The following is a 17927-nucleotide window of genomic DNA, read 5'->3' as shown; positions in this document are numbered from 1 at the left end:
GTGCGCTCCCCATCCAGGGAGGCATTCGTTGTCACCATCTCCTGGTGTGCGGGGGTCTGGAAGTCCCTCCACGCCGTGAGATGCGTGTGGGTGCCCCACTACCGGATCGCTTTGCGGAAGGTCTCGTTGAGCGAGATCCTGTATTCAAAGCTGCCCACTGCTTGCATCCAACGGGCGTTGAGGAACTCTTGCAGTGGACGCATCCGCAGCCTGCACAGGTGCACAAGGTAGATGCATGAGGACATCATGCAGAGAAGTGAATTGATGGACCTCACCCTGGCCACATCCATGGCCGACAGTCGTTGCACCTTGCCCAGGATGGCCTTCGTCCTTTCCTCCGACGGAGAGGCCAATCGCGCCACTGATCCGTGAGCAGCTGGACGGTCTTCGCTGTGTGTCCGACGGCTTGTTCTCTTGTCCTTGCTCGGATGAGCCAATCGTCCAGGTAGGGGTAGACGTGGATCCCCTGCAGGCGCAGCCGCACTGCTACTGGTGCTAGGCACTTGGTGAATACCCTGGGCGCCGACTTCAATCTGAAGGGGAGGGCCTTGAACTGGTAGTGCCGTCCTTGGACTATGAATCTGAGGAACTTTCAATGTACTTTTAGAATGGGGATGTGGAAGTAAGCATCCTCCAAGTCCAGCGACGATAGGAAGTCGTCCTCCTCCAGCTGCACCAGCACATGCTGGAGAGTGACCATCCAGAACTTTTGGGACTTGATGTACTTGTTTAAGCGACGAAGGTCCAGGATGGGTCGCCAGCCGCCAGTCTTCTTCCTTACGAGGAAGCATCGTGAGCCTCTTTGGGATGAGTTTGATGGCTCCTTTCTTCAGCATCGCCCTTACTTCCAGCAGCAGTTGAGGGATGTGGTTTTATTTCCTGGCCACGGGAGGAATGCGGGGGCACTTTTTTAGAAACTCGAGAGTGTGCCCGCGGGCCAAGGTATCCAGCACCCATCGGTCGGTGGAGATGGACTCCCACACGCTGTTGAACTTCGCCAGCCCGCCTCCCACCGGGGTGCTCAGGTGGGGGCCCAACGCTACGGCCAGTTCAGTCCTGCTTGGTAGTGGCCTTGGCATCCTTGATGACGACGAGATCCTCCTGACTTGCCGCGTCCTCTGTAGGCCTCCTGGCGATACATTGAGGAGCCGCTGCCGAATCCTTTGGAGGCACCTTGCTTGCCTCTGGAGTTCCCAAAGGGCGGCGTCGTTGTTGCAAAACTCCCAAGGCCCGTGCCGTTTCCGTGTCGGCCTTGATGACCTGAAGTGACTCGTCCACTGTCTTGCCAAAAAGGTTGTTTCCGTCGAAAGGCATGTCCAAAAATCTGGTTTGCACGTCCTGGCAGAAGTCGGTTGCCTTGAGCCAACCACGCCGGCGAAGGCAAACACTGTTGCCCCTCTGACGGAAGCCAGTGGCAGCAATGTCCGTGGCCACCGTTATGGCGTGGTCCGACGCCACCTCGCCTTCCTGCAGTATCTCCAGGGCCTCAGCCCTCTTGTCCAGGAGGAAGTCCAGCAGAGGAGCAAACTTAAACCACAGCTCCCTGTCGTAGAGGGCCACAATCGCGAAGGCGTTGGCCGCTTTAATCATTGTTGCTGCCGACGAGATGACCCGTCGTCCCATGGCCTCCAATATCTTCCCTTCGCCGTCTGGTGGGGAGGTTGAAGCCGTCACCCTGCCGCTTTCTTCTTGGCCGCCACCGACATGACCGAATCCGGATTCGGCTGCGCCCTAAGGCACATGGGGGCGGAATCTGGGACCCGGTACTTCTTCTCGTACCGGTCTCTCTTGGCAGGGGTCGTGGACGGGTTCTTCAGGAGCTCCAGCCCCTCGTCCCACATCAAGCAACAGGACCGAGAGGACCGTCTTCCTCTTGGCCTCACGCCGTTGATAGAGGAAACCTTTCTTCTTCTGTTCCACCGGGCAGAGCTGAAAGAGCTTGGATGCCCTGGCGATCATGGCGTGGAAGGAGCCAATTTCTTTGGGCGCGGAAGCCCGGGGGGGGGGTGATGGAAGGCCCATCCCGTCGCCACCACCGTTGTCATCCGTCCCCGTCGTAGCCGTCTCTGTTCCTGTTTCCCTCGGATCCGGGGAAAGAGATGAAGGCCTTGAGGGCCACGTAGGCTGGAAGGGCGGTGGGGGATGAGTCCTCCTCCGCTTGGTTGGAGGGCTTCCCGACGGTCCAGGCTCTGCTGGGTCATCCGTTGGGGGTAAGGGCAACCTTGTCCTTATCTCTGTGCACAAGGCCTGGATAGCCATCAAGATTGCTCCTGAGCTGTCCTGTGGCCCAGGCACAGGCTGCACCGGCTGCGACGGTTGGGGAGTGGAATCCTCCACCTCCACGGGAACCTCGTCGGCCTCACCGTCGCTTTCTTCGTCCACCTCATCGGGATCCCTCCCGTGGGACCGGACTTCCTCGGACCTCCTGTCCAGGATCTTCACGACTTCAGCCAGCTCCTCTTCAGAGGCTGTATCCGTGTCTGTGATGGTCACCGCTCCCCCTTTTTCCACCAGTGTTTTCACTGGGGTCTTATCGATGGGCTGAAAAGAGGATTCCCTCCGCGGTGGCAGGGAAACTCTGGGCCCCGAGGTCGCCTCCACTGGGGTAGCCTCCACAGGCTTCGCCAGGGCTGCCACGAGTCCCTCGATAGAGGCCTTAGCCGGGTGAATCAAAGCCTTGACGACTTTGGACACACTTAAGGCCTTCACCTTGGGGGGAGAGATGCTGCCTTGCTCCCCCTCGGCTGTCTCTGTCAGGATCGACCGGGACTTCTCCCGAAGCTTACCCGGGTTCTCCGACTTCCTTTTCCCCGAGCCCGACCGTTTGGCGCTCCCGGTGCCCACGGACTCACAGTGCTTTGCCTTTTGTTGGGGCCCCATCGCCAGGGCGCCCTCAAAGATCTTAGAAGACCGCTCGGACCTCTTCTTCTCACCTGCTGCTGGGCTCTTCCCCTCCAGCCAGTTGGTGAGGCGGATCTGCCGATCCCTCATGGTCCGTTCCGACATGTTCTTGAAAAACGCACACTCCTTCTCTACGTGCGTTTTGTCTTCGTGAAGGCAGTAGAGGCATCTACAATGCTTGTCCTCCTTGAAGACATTCTGCAATCCGCATCCAGGGCAGCTCCTGAGCAGCTTGGATCCGGGTGTCGTGCTCCCTTTTTCCTGGGCCATGTCCACGCGGGGTAGGCCTCAAAGAATCTTCTGGAATCCTCCAAGAAGCGAGGCTCGAAGAAAACTTTGCCCTTGTGTGGGCGTAGAAAAATCCAAAACGGGTCCCTGTTGATTGGAAGTAGAAACGGTGGAGCTTGAGGCTCGATTGACCAAAAAAAAAGAGGTTTAACTCTTTGAAAAATCGCAAAACACAGTAAAAGCTGAAGAGCTATAGCACGAGGACTCCCAACACTTGAACGTGCAGTAAAAATCTGAAGATGGCTGCCAGAGGAGGGGCTTAGGTAGAGGGCAGTCATTGGCTGGGGGCAGTATGACCAGTGATTGGTTATTAGGAGAAAGACAATTCAGAAACAAAACTGAAACTGATTTTTTTCTTTACCGAGGATTCCCAGTCTGACGATGGGGAATATTCTTGAGCATGTGAATCCATTCCAGACCCCATGCTGGAGAAGTCCAATGCCTCTGTGTAAATTACTGTCACACAGTGCCATCCTTGCGAGCCCATGGAAAGGGGAAGCAGGAGTGGCATATGTGTCCGGACCCCAAGCCACAAACACACGACAAGCCTGTATGGTCCCAGCCGGAACACACAGTGGATGCCATCGGATGCCACATAGCACCACACTGCAACATAAACGCAAAATAGACAAAAAATTTAAAATGGCCATAGTGGACCCAGGGGTGTGGGGGGCTACCCAGGAGGGGGGAGGTGCAGGGTACACCTCAATACCCACATGTGTCGATGTTGAGACTAAAAATAAAATTCCTCCCTCAGGGCTTCCCTGTTGGCCTGTGCGTCAGCAGCAATAGCTGAGCACAGAGCCACCAGTTCAGCCCGGCGGGCCCTGTTGGACGACGCCATGCCCAGCCCGAGTGAGCGGCATGTAGACTGCATTGCCTGCTGCTGGAGCTCCACCTGCCTAAAAGGGGGGAGGATGGAATCAGCCACATGTTCCATGCCTTGAGCCAACATCTCAATTGCTCCCCCTGTTGCTGTGCAATGGCATACATGGATTACTCCCACCCAGTGTTCCCCGGTGGCACAGGGCCACCGCATTGCTGGGCACCACACCTGCGGGGCCCAAGGAGACGTGGACCTTGCTGTGCCGGCAGAACCTGTGGCTGCAGAATATCATTCCTCTGTCGATCTGCTGCCCCAGGAGCAGGAGCAACTGGTGTGGAGTGTGACTCTGCACCCGTAACCACCACAGGCTGACATACCAACACTGACTGGCCCCTTGAGGGGTCTACCCCCACTGCAGGTGTGGCGGATCGGAACAGAATCCATAGCAGAATCACCCACCGTCGATGGCATGGATTCATCCAATTCAACATCAGAGTCAGAGAGATCCCCAGAGCCGTACCCAGAGGCAGGCCTGGACAGGATGGCCTGGAGCACCAAGGGATGTTTGTGGCTTAACACCCCACGACCACCACTGGTGCTGGTTTGGTGACCTGAACCCTCCACCCTGCCTGCCATCTCCTCCTCGACTGCTTCTGGTGCATCATCACCTGTAAAAAAATTAAAATAAACATTAGCACACATGTCAGCAGCACATACCGCACACATATACAACACTATATTGAGGGCAAAACATGAGGCAGCCGTGTCACACACGACACAAACTGGCATGCATGCAGTGGCAATTAAATGGAAGGGGACTCTGAAAACAGACATGGATGCGAGTCAAATGCAAAACCCACGCATGTTCTGCATGTTGCATATCAACTGCATCACACACAATCTTCTGGCAGGCATATATCTTTGCCAAAATGTACAGATGTCAACTAAGAGATGGCAGGTAGCATAGTCATGGCACAATTTCCAAATGGCCACAGCAGAAAGTCAAACAGAAGTGTCCATGTACAGGATGCAACAACACAAGTGCCTTGAAATACAGTGAAGGGAGGGAAGGCAAATGGATACATACATGGCAGGTCACTTTGACAATAAACAAGTGAATAGGCATGTTGAAAGGTGACACATGGCTCAGAAGTGCGTGGGTGCAGTGCATCACATGTGTACGTCCTCAACTATCAACAGAACCAGAAATGGGTGGGAGAAAGTGCATGGCTCTGAATGGCTGACCACAGTACTGTGAAGTTGCAGAAAGAATATGCAGGTGTCAATTGCATCATCTGAGACAATTGAGACTACAGCAGATGAGAGGGGGACAGAAAGCAGGACACATGAGGAACCATCACAAGTACATCTATGCAGGCAGAAGCCACACCACCAGTCGCCTGCAAGCAGGGTGGCTGTCACAGAGGGAGGTTGTGCCCAGCACAGACAAGGGCACCATAAACATGGGCATGATGATGAAGTGACAATGAGTGAGCATGACATGGATGAGCAAATACCATGAGACGGATAAAATACTGGAGATGGGTTACAATGAGTAGCCAGTACCATGGAGACAGTGAACTGCAGGGTGGTGGAGAGGCAAGGAAGCATGCCCGTCAGGAGGAGCAGCTTGCAGGGTGACCTCACATAGCCATCAGTCATCTGGTTGGAGTGTTGGTTGGAACTACAGCACAGGCTATATGCAAACATGTCAGTGAGCTTGAACATGGGCAGGAGAGGCCGCCGAGTGACTTGCATGTAAGTAGGGTGCATCTGTGATGATGAGGACTACCCCCGTGTGCAGAACATGTCCTGCATGCAGACTGCATGACAATCACATATCAGCAAAGCATTGCATGTGTCACACATGTCACTCATCAATACATAGCCTGAACTGGCAGTCAATAACAACAGATCACACAAGCAAAACATACATGGGCTGGACAGACATGCATCAAGACTCCCGGACTGCATCTCTCCCACTCCCTGGATAAGTCCCTGAATGATGAACTCTGCAGCGATTCCCTCGTGAGAAGTGAGTTGATCCTTTCCTGGTGGTGGGCCACTGCCAGTCACCCGAGTCAGGGAGTAATGAGAGGCCCGCTTTTGTTTTGCACAGCGTTGGAGGTCAGTCCAACGCTTGTGGCAATCCTGAGCTGTGCGCCTCTCATATCACAATGCATTCAGACCATTCGCAATGGACTGCCAGTGAACTTGACACTGGGCAGATGTAGTATGGAACCCTGCGCCCACCAGCATATCGAAGGTTGCATGCCGACACGTAGTCCACAAGCAAGTCCAGCTCCTCTTTATTGAAAGGCCTCTTCCTTGCCTTGCCGGAGGTCGATGCCGTGTCTGGGGTCTCAGCCTCATGTGCAGAAGCACAGTTCCTCCTCTTGGCCGGTTGTGCAGACCCTGAGAGGCAAATACCACTCTGGTCGGTTGGGGCAGTGGCGATGGTGGACTGGCCAATGGGAGTTGGAATTGGCATGAGGACGGAAGGCCTAGATTGTGTAATTGGCTGCTGGGTGCTGTTGCCAGTACCCAGCAGCACAACTGCCTCAGTGCCAAGGGCTGTGACCGACACAGTCCTGGCTGGCAGACTCACTGCCAAGGTAGTGTTGGCTGCATCTGCCCATGCAGCTCCCACTACCGGGCTGCTTGGGGCAGCAGATGTCAAAATTGCCCCAGGAACATGTGCCTTGGTCACAGCGACCTTGGACACACGTGGCTTGGCCTTCCTGCCTTGAAAATCTGCTGGGAGTCCTGTGGCAAGGCAGCCTGCGCTGGCTGACCCAGAGCCTGGGTGGTGGTTGCCACAGCTGCACCTGCAGCTTCCACCACCTGGTGACCCGTGCCAGCAGATGACAATGCCTGTGGGGTCAGATGTGCGCTGAGGATGACTGCAGCAGCAGCATCTCCCTGAGGCGCTGGGGGTGGTGGCATGGCTGTCCCAGCAAGTTGCTGGATATCCTGCCCCGGTGGTACACCCTGGCCACGTCCCCCTCTGCGTCCACCTTAGCCTCCCTGGACTCCCTGGCCACCCCGGCCACGTGCCCCACCACGCCCAGCCTTGGAAAGTCTCCCAGGTTTGTCACCCTTCCCTTTTGGTGTCCTCCCAACCATGGCACAGATGGTATGTTGCCAATGGGAGGTGCACACAACAATTGTCCTGGGCAATTGGGGTGAAGGTGGCAGGGAACGTGAAGTTAGACGCACCCCTGTGCTCCTGCAAGGCTGCCCATGACCCCTGGTGATAAAAGACAGGTCATGCAACACTCCAAAAAATGATAATAAACGTGCACGCAACCACCGGAAGCCCACATGCGTGGAATAAACCTCCCGCAGTATGCTGTGGCACCCAGGGACACAAATATATAAAATATAAAATACATACACGTGGAACACGTGGGCTACTCTGACCTCCAAAATGGGTGCGCAACACACAGGGGCAACCACAGTGGGAAAAATAAGCGTGCGCGACTCACTGTCTGCCTTGCATGGAAAAGAAAAACACATGCGCGTGTGCCCGTAGGCAACTCCCCCGCCAAAACAAGAAGTACGAACTTTAAGCACTGTGAAGTAATCGCGTGTGAACCCACAAGAAGAAGAAACACACACAGTCGGTCTCCACGAAAAAGCATGTACAACAAACGGATTACCTGTGCTGAACTTTAACCCCTGGCGAAGGCAACACCCGCATGCGTCACGTCACTTAAACGCTTACGTGCTAAGGGCCTCTCTTTGGATTGCATGCTCACGTGCTGTTTTTTCACGTGCAGACTCACTCTGCACCAAGCTGGCCATAAAACAACACGGAAGACCGCGCTCCTGCCCAGAGCAGCCTCCTACGAGCCATCTGCTGCTGCCAGCCTGCCTGCCTGCTGCCAACGTGCCCTGCTATTTGGTGCCTGCACGGAAGCCATAGTCAGGGATCCTTTACCTGTACCTGAGACCACCTCTGCTGACCCAGAAGACTCCCGACTGGTGTACCATGGCTCCACAGCCCAGCCCCAGGACCAAGTTGCCCACCCACACCCGCCTCGGGGGTTGCCATGTCCAACTCAACACCAACTGGGGCCAGTGGCAACCCCCGTCAGAGAGGCAGAGTGTTGCCAGCTTCACTGAAAATGAAGTTGGAATCCTGGTGGAGTGAGTCCTGGGGAATTACGATGTCTTCTTCTCAAGTTCCCGCCTCGACAGGGATGGACGGAGGAAGATCTGGAAGGACACAGTGGTTGCTATCAACGCGGAGGCGGTGGCATCTCGCGACTACGACCGTGTCCTGAAGCGCTGGGAGGACTTCAGGTCCAGGGCCTTCAGGAAGGCCTGGCGCGTTGATGATGCTCGTGGAGAAGTGGGGCGCCGGTACCAGCTGATCAACATCCAGATGAGGGTCCTGGAGCCATTAACCCAGCGCTTCACCACCAGGTCCTCGAGATGCAGACCCGTCCAGAGTAAAGTGGAAGTGTCCATGTGTTCATCTCCAGCGAAGTGCATGTTGAGGTGTGTCAGGTGTGTGCACCTTGGACGTATGTCTGGCATGCCCCATGTATGGATGTCTGTGTGCAGGGACATGACAGTGAAGCATGTGAGTCCGGTCAAGCGCGTGCAATGACAATGGTGTGTGTGTTGCTATGCATGATGTGTACCTGCATGTGACGATGCACACATGATTGCATGCCTGTGTCTGTGCCTGGCCATGTCTGTTGTGTGAATCATGGATGCTGATATCACCCTCATGGACATGCATGGTGTACATGTGCGTGTTACTGAGTGGTGAGTGTGTGACTGGGAAACGCCATGGATGCATGACACATGCACATCTCGATGCGTGCATTGACTGTTGTGGCCTAGCTGTCCATGATTGCACTGTGATGGAAGGTGGACACGGAGGGATGCATGACTGTGCGGTGGTGTATGTGCATGTTTGTTGCATGCAAGGACCTGTGTGTTGTGGAAGGTGATGATGGCTATGACGTACGACAGTGCCACTCATGTGTATTTGCTTTGTGTCTAGCAGACTTACGTTCAGTACCCTGATGCTTGTGTTCAATGTCTCCCTTTCCACAGCGGCTAGTGAAGAGGGCAGAGACGGCGCTGTGGAGCTAAGCGGCGGTGAAGCCTCCACCAGCCGGAGACGCAAGGCCCAGTCACCCTCCCAGGTTATGCCATCTTCTGGGAGTGAGGGGACTGGTGCCATTAGGCAGTCTGGAAGTAGGGTGGGAGGGTTAGGTAGGGTTGGGGTAAGTAGGGATAGGGGATAGGAAGGCGGGCAGTGTAGGGTTTGGTGGGGTAGGCAGGCCTGTCAGGTTAGGCCGTCCTAATGTGGGGCTAGGAAAGGTAGGTTGTGGTCAGGTGGAATTAGCGAGCCACAGGTAGGATGTGGGTATAGTTTGTTAGGTGGGGAGTCAGGTGGGGTGGATGGGTAGGCAGGGGTGGGGTATTGTATGGCACAAACGTCCAGCTTGTTGTTTTGCAAGATGTTCAATTATTGCTCATTTTCACAAAAAGCAAACCTTTCTTGCATTCCAGCTATCAAATATCATGCATATTAAAGAATTTTAAAAAGGTCGTTTTTGTGACTCACTTCACCTTGCCTTTCACTATGATGGGGTTCTTTAATCCCCCCAAAACTCCACCCCCTCCCTGGCCAGGTTCCGTTCTAGAAATTGAATCTTTGTACTGTGGGATGTCACTCTGAACGAGCAGGGAGTGGGGAGGGTGCAGGATTGGGTGGGGTGGCGGGGTGGGCATTGCTATCAACCCCCAATAAACATTTGCCCCTCTTCTAAGCCTTTCAGAGGATTATTCATTAACAACTGGAAAATAGCCCTTTTTCCAATAAGGTTGAATGGAAAGTATGAAAGGTGCACACCTTTTGATCATAAAAGCCTATACGGAAATAGTTCCTGTAGTTGCAATGCAATCTTAACAAGGGATTTTACAAGGATCCCTATCAGAGTCTCAAGCGGTCTTGTTGGCAAGTGTCTTGCCCCTGATCCTAACTACCGCGGTCTCAATCCCGGCATCAGCACTGCGACTGTTTAAATTAATCTGAACATGCTAAACTATTTGTAGAGAGCAAATGGATTTGTCCGGATCAGGGATCCAGAGACACTTATTATTGGATCACAGATCCAGGAAGATCCTAACCAATTCCAGCACTGGTCAGGTTAAGAGGGGGCACTTCTGTGTTCACTGGTGAAGCCTGGGACAAGACAAAGCAAACATGAGAATCGAAGAGTAACAATTACCCCAATAAATATAATGTGAATGAATATACAACGGCGAAGTGGTTGGAAGTGTGTAAGTTACAACAAATTTAAAATACAGTATAAAAAATTACTATTAAAACCTATTGCTTTAATAAGACAAGTGGACCAACCAATGCTATCCAAAAATGCTGCTGTAATGTTTTACATGCAAAGCTAATATATATGTTCCCGTGTTATTTGTATTAAGAGCTTTGGAACACAATGAGGGCTAAGAAATATTTATCATTTCAGAACTATTATCAATAATGAATCAATGAAACAAGGAATTGATCATTTATGGATCATAACATGGTGAGCATTATTTGAACAGAAATGGGTGTGGAAAAAAAATCAAGGAATTACTTGGAGATAGAAACTAATTGGGTGGTGAAGAAATGTGGCCTTGTAAGTACTGAGTTCAGCATGAATTACATGTATTTGTGCATAACAAAAACATGTTCTTGAACTCACAATAATAAGTTGGTGATAATTATTTAACATTTATGACGAATGAAATTAGTAAGAGGATAATTTTGTCTTTAACATGTTTTTTTCTTTTTTTCCCCTCAGTAATAAAAGAAAAAATAGTGTCTTTTTGGTGTTTGTGCTTTTCTCGTTATTGTGTAACTTGAACTGAAGATACAGATGATCAACAATTTCATGATGAATTGTGATAACTGAAGCTAGGATGTATAGTTTCTGGTACTAGAGTAGAAATAAAGCAAGCCTTGAAGAAGCGCACTAGACGACACCAAATGGTCAAGTGGAGTTTAAACAAAACACGTGTCTGACCAATTCAATGTGGTGTAAGTGAATGGCAAATGTCAATGTGGTGAAATTGAATTTAGAACATGTGCAACAATTAAACATTGGTTAACACACAGAGACACACTGAGGGTGTACAGTGATTTTTTTTTAAATTATACTACAAAAGACGTATGCAGTGAACTTGCAACGCTTTACTGTGTTTTAAGGTGTCTGCAAACCATAAACAATAGCTTTCTCTGTGCCTTTCTTAAAACACGCCTCTGTTCCCGTCAAGTTTTAAAAGACAGGTATGAGTCAAAAAAGCACACCATGCAAAAACTGTGTGCTTAACCTGCTAACTCCAGAAAGACTTAATTATAAAGGAATTTCAAAGTTTGCAGGTATAGTATAAATATATTTGTTATGTCTCCACAACCACAACCTATTTCTTGCTGGACAGCTTTCATAGTATACCCGGAACAGCCATTTTTTATATCAGTGATTGTAGAGTAAAACATGAAGAAATAATGTGACTCGACCATTTGCCTACCAAAATGCTTCTTTGCAACCCAAGTGGAGCTTTCTGCGTGGGCGGACAGCCTCTGTTCCACAGATGGAGAAAGCCTCTTCCAATTAGTGAACTCCAGAGTGAAGTTAAGAGTGTCATCATTTACTGAGCAAATCCTGCAAAACAAAATGTTAGCTACAGTTTATCATCTGTATCAGTAAAATAAAAAATAAAAATATGGGACAAGAAGTCTGACGTTTATACAAAAAAAAGGTACACACAGTAAACTGAGTTACACATTTTTTTTCAAAACCTTTGATTTTTTTTAACCTACAATCTTACATATAGAAACACACACATATCACACTGCAGCAGATATACCCGGTGTAACCCGGGCTAAAAAGTAACAAAACTTTTCATATGGGTTTCCACCATTTAAAAAAGAGACACAAGGTTTGGCTGAATAATTCTGTATTCTATATTAATGCATAGTCATACATGTACAACATTGTGACTGAATACCTCAGGATATACAATGTTGTGTGTCTTTCTAGGAGGGTCATAAAGCAAAAGATGACGTCAGCTTGCCTGGCCCTTTTACTTTGGAGTCTTGTTTGAAATTGTTCTGGTGTCTCTTGCTGTCGAATTGAAGCATGCCTAGCTGCATCAAGCTGTTGTTGGCTTGCCTTTGGTCTGGGGTCTCCTGCTGTCATTGTGCTGCCTTCTGGCGACATCAGCCTGTTGCCTGCCTTGTCTGTGTTCTTGTGTCTCCAGAGGTAGATTGTCTCTTGTGTGGCATGATGAATGAATTAGTTTTTTTGTCACTAGGGATACACACCTCTTGAGTGTCCTTAAGGCAAATTGCACGGACTTTCTTGTCTTAAAGATCTTAGATTTCTTGTACTAATCTTTGGCACATTACTATCTTTTATTATGGTCGTTTGTTAATTTTCCCAGATTTCCTGTGCTAATCTTTGGTGCATTTTTTGCTAGTATTATGGCCCTTTGCTAAGCACATTTTTAGCTTTTGTTACGGTTGTTTGTTGAGAAAAATAGCTATGGTTGTTTAATAAGCAAAATGAGCATCAGTTCTAAGTTCATCTACCAGGGGCACTACTTCTGCAACTTTCAACCACACAATTAGATTCATCGTAAAACCTTACCCCTTTGTAACCCTCTAAATACACCCCCTTCATTTCTATAGCGGATATACACCACACTTTCAAAAATATATATTAGGTTAAAACAGCTTTGTGGTGCTGTGACAAATTGACTCATGCTCTGTAGAGTATAAAGGTGAGTTGTGGCTGAAACGCCTACTCAGCTCCTACATTTCTACAAACTAACAGTGATCCCAATGATAATGGTAAGACAGGGAGGGCTAAAAGATATACCTCCTTCGCCTTTTGTGGTAACTTGGGGTGAGGGAAGGTTATACTCTCAGAAGGTGTGTTGATGTGATCCAGTAGCAACCCAAACAGCAAAATACAACAGTCCAAAATAAAAGAAATGTCAATATATAGATATGTACAAATAACTATAAAAACACTATAAAATCCATTGTGTAAGAGAGAACACAGAATATGCACAGGTGAAAAGGCATCAGCTACCACAATTAATTTAAAAGCAAGAAAAGGGATACAAAATGAACTAACCGATCTCTAGGGTCCAAAGATGTACATGGCGGGGAAGGTGTGAGTCAAAAGTACCTTCTTGCTGTTTTTAGGTGGTTCAACAGCTTCAAACCAAGCTTCAAACTGTGGTGCCGATGGAGGACGAACCAGGTTTGCATGTGGCGTGTAGGGCAGGGTCAAGTGGTTAGCTGGCATCTAGTCAGTTTGGAGCCGGAGCTCATGCAGTTTGATTGCGGCTTTCAGGTTGTGTGGTTCAGATGGCTCACCAGTGTTGGATCAGGAGTCAAGCCAGTTCGAAACATTGGTAACCACTGATTTGGGTCGTCAAGACACGATGCTAAAGTGGTTTGAGTCGAGGTCTGTCGGTTAGATGCTGTGACCTTGGTGAACCGAATCAGGGTTTGAAGAGGCAGAGGTTAAAGTTTGGTCTGCAGCAGCAAGCAGGTTTTTCGAACCGAGCAGATGACGTGTGGCGGCGAGCCAGTTCAACAGGTGCGATTCAGCAGATGTTTAAAGTTCGATGGAGTGCCAAAAGGAGCACCGGCAAGTCCTTCTGGTTCGAGTGCAGTGAACACAGTTCAAATGGGCTTCGACCAGTTTGATGTAGTAAAACAGAGAGCTTTGGCTGACATTGTATCCCAGATGCTGTGAGACCTACTGCAGGGGCTCTAGGATAGGTTGAGCCCTCTCAGGTTTTGGTTTCCAAGGCTATGGAGGTTTGGCGCAGAGTGGCATGTCCTGGTCCTCAGCAAGAGTCGCCCACAGTGAGCCCTGACAGTCGGTAGGGAGCAGAGCTTGCCTCTGCCTTGGTATCCTCCTTCACCTCAATGCCTCAGGAATTTTGAGAGGTTGACTTCCCTGAATGAGGCCCACATTAATTGTTCCTCAAGTCCTGGAGGGCCAAAGGTGAATTCAAGAAGGAGTGGGAGACCCCTTCATTTTTAGACAAATGTCCACAGGTGAGTGGACAAAAGCAAGCCTGCTATAGGGGTCCAATCCCTGTTCTTGTTATAAGTAGGTTTTGCCTTTTGCCTGCTTGTACTATACCCAAAGTGCTTTGCGCTCAAGGAAATGGTGGGGACAGGAAGGAAAGTGAGGTAGGGACAGAGACAATATGGTGGAACCATTCCCCACTTGTGCTGAGCTCCTTCTTTCTACAATAACCCAGCCTGCTTCTCAGACGTATAGCATCAAAGGCCCCTTCGTATCCAACACCCTGGTATGAGGCTGGTCTTTTGATGAAGGTTGTGCCCTTTGATTCTTGTTTCACAGGACAGCCCTGGCCGAGGGGGCTGTCTCTATGGAGATAGGTGTTAGCTGACCCAAAAAGGATCAAAAGGCAGTCCTCATGGACTATGGTCCTGCTGGGTGCAGGAGAGACAGTACATATGGGGGGGGATACAGAGGCTGTCAATGGCTAGGCTGGATCACAGTGTTAACAACATGTATGATACAGAATCATGAGTGGCTTTAATAATTATGAAAAATACTAGCCACGAGGAGCGACTGGCCCATGGCGGGGAGCAGCAGTGACCCACCGAAAATGCCACTCCCCGACCATGTCCATGAGTAACAGCAAAATCGTGCCACTCATGGACATGGTGGGGTTGCACTGAATGTGCAGCAGGGAGCGTACTGTTGGGCCATCCCTGCTGCACATTCGCAGTACAGGCCATCCCGGGACTAAACAAAAGCCAATTAAACCCAGCTAAAAAAGGTGCCGGGGGGAATTAAGAAAGAAACGCCCCCAAGGCATCCCTTTATTTAGACCCAGGCCTCTGTCCTGTCCGTCATACAGGCTAGGGTGGGGTCAGACTTTGCAGACCCCACCCCAGTCTGTGCAAGAGGACATGGCGCAGGGAGCCGAGGTAGGGGTCAGGTCTCAGTCTCAGCTTCTGAGGATTGACCCTCCTCCAAGGAGGAAGGTTAATCCTCAGACTGGGACTGAGACCTGGAGGAGGGTCCAAGGAGGAGGGTCAATGCTCAGAGACGGGGGAGGAGGATGTGATATCTCGGGGGCCCCACCCAGGTACATGATCTTGGGAAAGGGAAATGAAACCAAAGCTCTGTTTGGTTTTGTTTCCCATTCCCAACAAGACACCAACGCAAGACACGTCAGGAGCACCACCAGAAGGAAGGAAGCAAGCACCCCTCGATGGTGCACTGCCGCACAACTTCAGGTAAGTTATTTGTTATATAATCAATCTACTTAGTGAGATGCTTGAGCCTAATAATGATCAGTTTAAATTAATGTGATCATTTGTAGGCCCATGTAACTTACTAGGCATCTGCCAAAATGGCAATGTCCTTTTTAATGAGCTTGACAGCTTTGCAGGTTAACTACGGCACTGAAGATTTAGCAAATGCCTGTTAATGAGCCCGAGTCCGAATAGCTCGTAGGTACTCTGACTCAAGCTAATTAACAGGCATTTGCCGAATCCGCAATACCTTAGTTAAATAGTCTGTAAGACTGACAGGTTAATTAAAAAAGGCATTGCCATTTCGGCAAATACCTTTTTTAGTTAGCCTAAATCAGAGACTCAGAGTGGCGCCTATAATACTCTGAATACAGCTACTCTGACTCAAAGTAGTAGTAGTACATAGAGTATTACAGGGTGCACTCTCAGGGAGTAGCTGTCACAAGCCTCTGCGAGGGTTGGGACTCCTGACCCTGAGGCTAGATACTTTCTTGCATCCGTTTTTATTTATCATTATCCCAGAAGTCAGTGAAGACAGAGGATAAGGAAGATTTACTGGAGTGACTGGCCACTTGCCTGACAGTGCCACTGTCTGAAAAGTGATGTTGCTGTGCTGACACCCCATGCCACATTGCTGTGAACATCAGAGCACAGCAACGTGTCATGGGGTGTCAGCACAGCAGCAGCACTGTGCAGACACAGTAGCATTGGCAGGCGAGTGGAGAGGCAGTGCAGTAGGGTGAGTGATGGGGGAGAGGGTAATACTGCTTAGCCAAAGACTTTGGGAAATTGGGAAAGGACTTTCACGTTGCTTGCAGCAACGTGAAACTGCATTACAAAATTCCAAAAGAGCATGTCGCTCCTACAAAATACCATACCTGGCCCCTCAACCCCACAGTACCTTGCATGCACACAATTGATTATCTGTGTCTATGAGGCACTGGGGGTCCCAGGGAGAAGGCATGATGGGCATTGATAGAGCCCTTCTAAGAAAAGAAGCCATTGCGCTCTCTCTCTCTCATCACCCAGCCAGGAAGCTGCAGAAGATCGTGCTCCCTCCAGCCCTACTCCTCATCTCAGGCCTTCTCCCTCATTCGGAGAAGCATACCATGGAGGAAAGCCTAATTGTTGGGCATGTTGCTATCATTTTAATGTAAACGAAATTTGCAATGTTTTAAATGTTGCCACTGTGTTTGTAAGTTGCACCTAAATTCAAACAAGGTGCTGGCAAATGTTTCTGCAGCATAACATTATTTCTTGTTATGCATCAGTTCTGTTTTGTGATGTTTAAAAGGCCTTTTCACATATTGCTTGCCATGGCCTGCTGTTCGGGACGACCTTTTAAGATAGCTGCCCTTGTCTAGGCCACTGGAGCCATCCTCCTGCTCTGAGCTTGGTCACCTACGATTGGCTGCTTCATCACTACTTGAGCCATTCAAGGGCACCAGGAGGCGGGAGCCAACCCATGCATCTAAGGCCCTGTCTGTGCCTGTCCGGGTCAGAAGGGTCTCTGATTCACTGCACAAACAATGATCCGACATCCTGACTAAATACTGGACTGCATCCTATGTCACTGGATCCTAGTCTATCCACGATCCATGCAGACATGATAGTGAGTCTGGCTGACCTCCAACATTAATTCTCCTGATGCATCTACTGTACCTTTCACCTCTTCCAGCCCGCCTCAACTAACTTCATTTCTTTCACTGCACTTGCGACTCCCATTTGTGTTTAGCTTAAGATCTGTGCACCATCTGCTTTGCACTCTTTTGCTGCCTCCACTTTTAAAATCGTATTTAGACATGTTTAGTATTAGATCTGTGCACCATCTGCCTTGCCTGTTTAGTTTTACATCCGAGTAACAATGTATTGTTTTTGTTGCCTCCGTTTTCAAAATTGAACTTAGGCGTGTATAGTTCATACATTTCTGTACCAATTATTTGATGTAATTCTATGCCTTCTAGTTTGCAGTTATTCATTTTCCGACTTAACCTACAAGGCCTCCTGGTGAGCTTAGCTGGAAATGTGCTGTGCAGCCTCTCCTCCTTCATTCCTTGTTTAAACCTCTGCCGACCTAATGGCTCTCTCCATTAATTTCTCCTATATTCTCTAACTGCTACACTATCACCTATCCCCATTCTCTATTAAAGTCCGATAGGAAAAAGCACAAAAAGACATCATGAGTGAAAACCCTGGACTTCCCAATGCAGACACCTATGTCAGCACTTCCTTTCGAGAGGTTTTTAGTGATTTCCTCTTCTCTGTCCCCTCTCCAGATCTAAGGACCTGCCATCTCATCTCTACTCACTTTCCTTCCTCATGCTCTCCCATTAACAGTGGCACCAAGTGGGAAGTCCTCTTGGCTGGTTTCTCATCCTCATGTTGCTTCATTAATGTCCATCACACTGCCACCATCCTGATCCAGGGTCCACAACCCAACCTCCTTCTCGTTGACCGCATCCGGCCTTCTCCCATTAACTTCCTTCCTTATCCTGCATCTCCCCCATCTACTCTCTATCTCTCCCTCCTCTGACCGGTGTACCACGCCCCTGTACTCCACCTCAGAAA

General features: G+C 49.8%; 1 protein-coding gene across 2 annotated transcripts in view; it reads right to left on the bottom strand.

The window, feature by feature from the left end:
• ASB3 (ankyrin repeat and SOCS box containing 3) overlaps window positions 1-17927 on the bottom strand; it is a 1206585-nt gene that overhangs the window by 88415 nt on the left and 1100243 nt on the right. For both annotated transcript variants that reach the window (XM_069608363.1, XM_069608362.1), the window contains exon 10: window positions 11570-11703. In XM_069608363.1, the coding sequence (XP_069464464.1) occupies window positions 11570-11703 (134 nt within the window). The remainder of the gene's footprint in view (window positions 1-11569; window positions 11704-17927) is intronic.

The sequence above is a fragment of the Ambystoma mexicanum genome, chromosome 4q (assembly GCF_040938575.1).
Source record: "Ambystoma mexicanum isolate Mex_15411 chromosome 4q, UKY_AmexF1_1, whole genome shotgun sequence".
In the NCBI taxonomy this organism is placed as follows: Eukaryota; Metazoa; Chordata; class Amphibia; order Caudata; family Ambystomatidae; genus Ambystoma; species Ambystoma mexicanum.
This window is presented reverse-complemented; position numbering and strand designations above follow the sequence as displayed.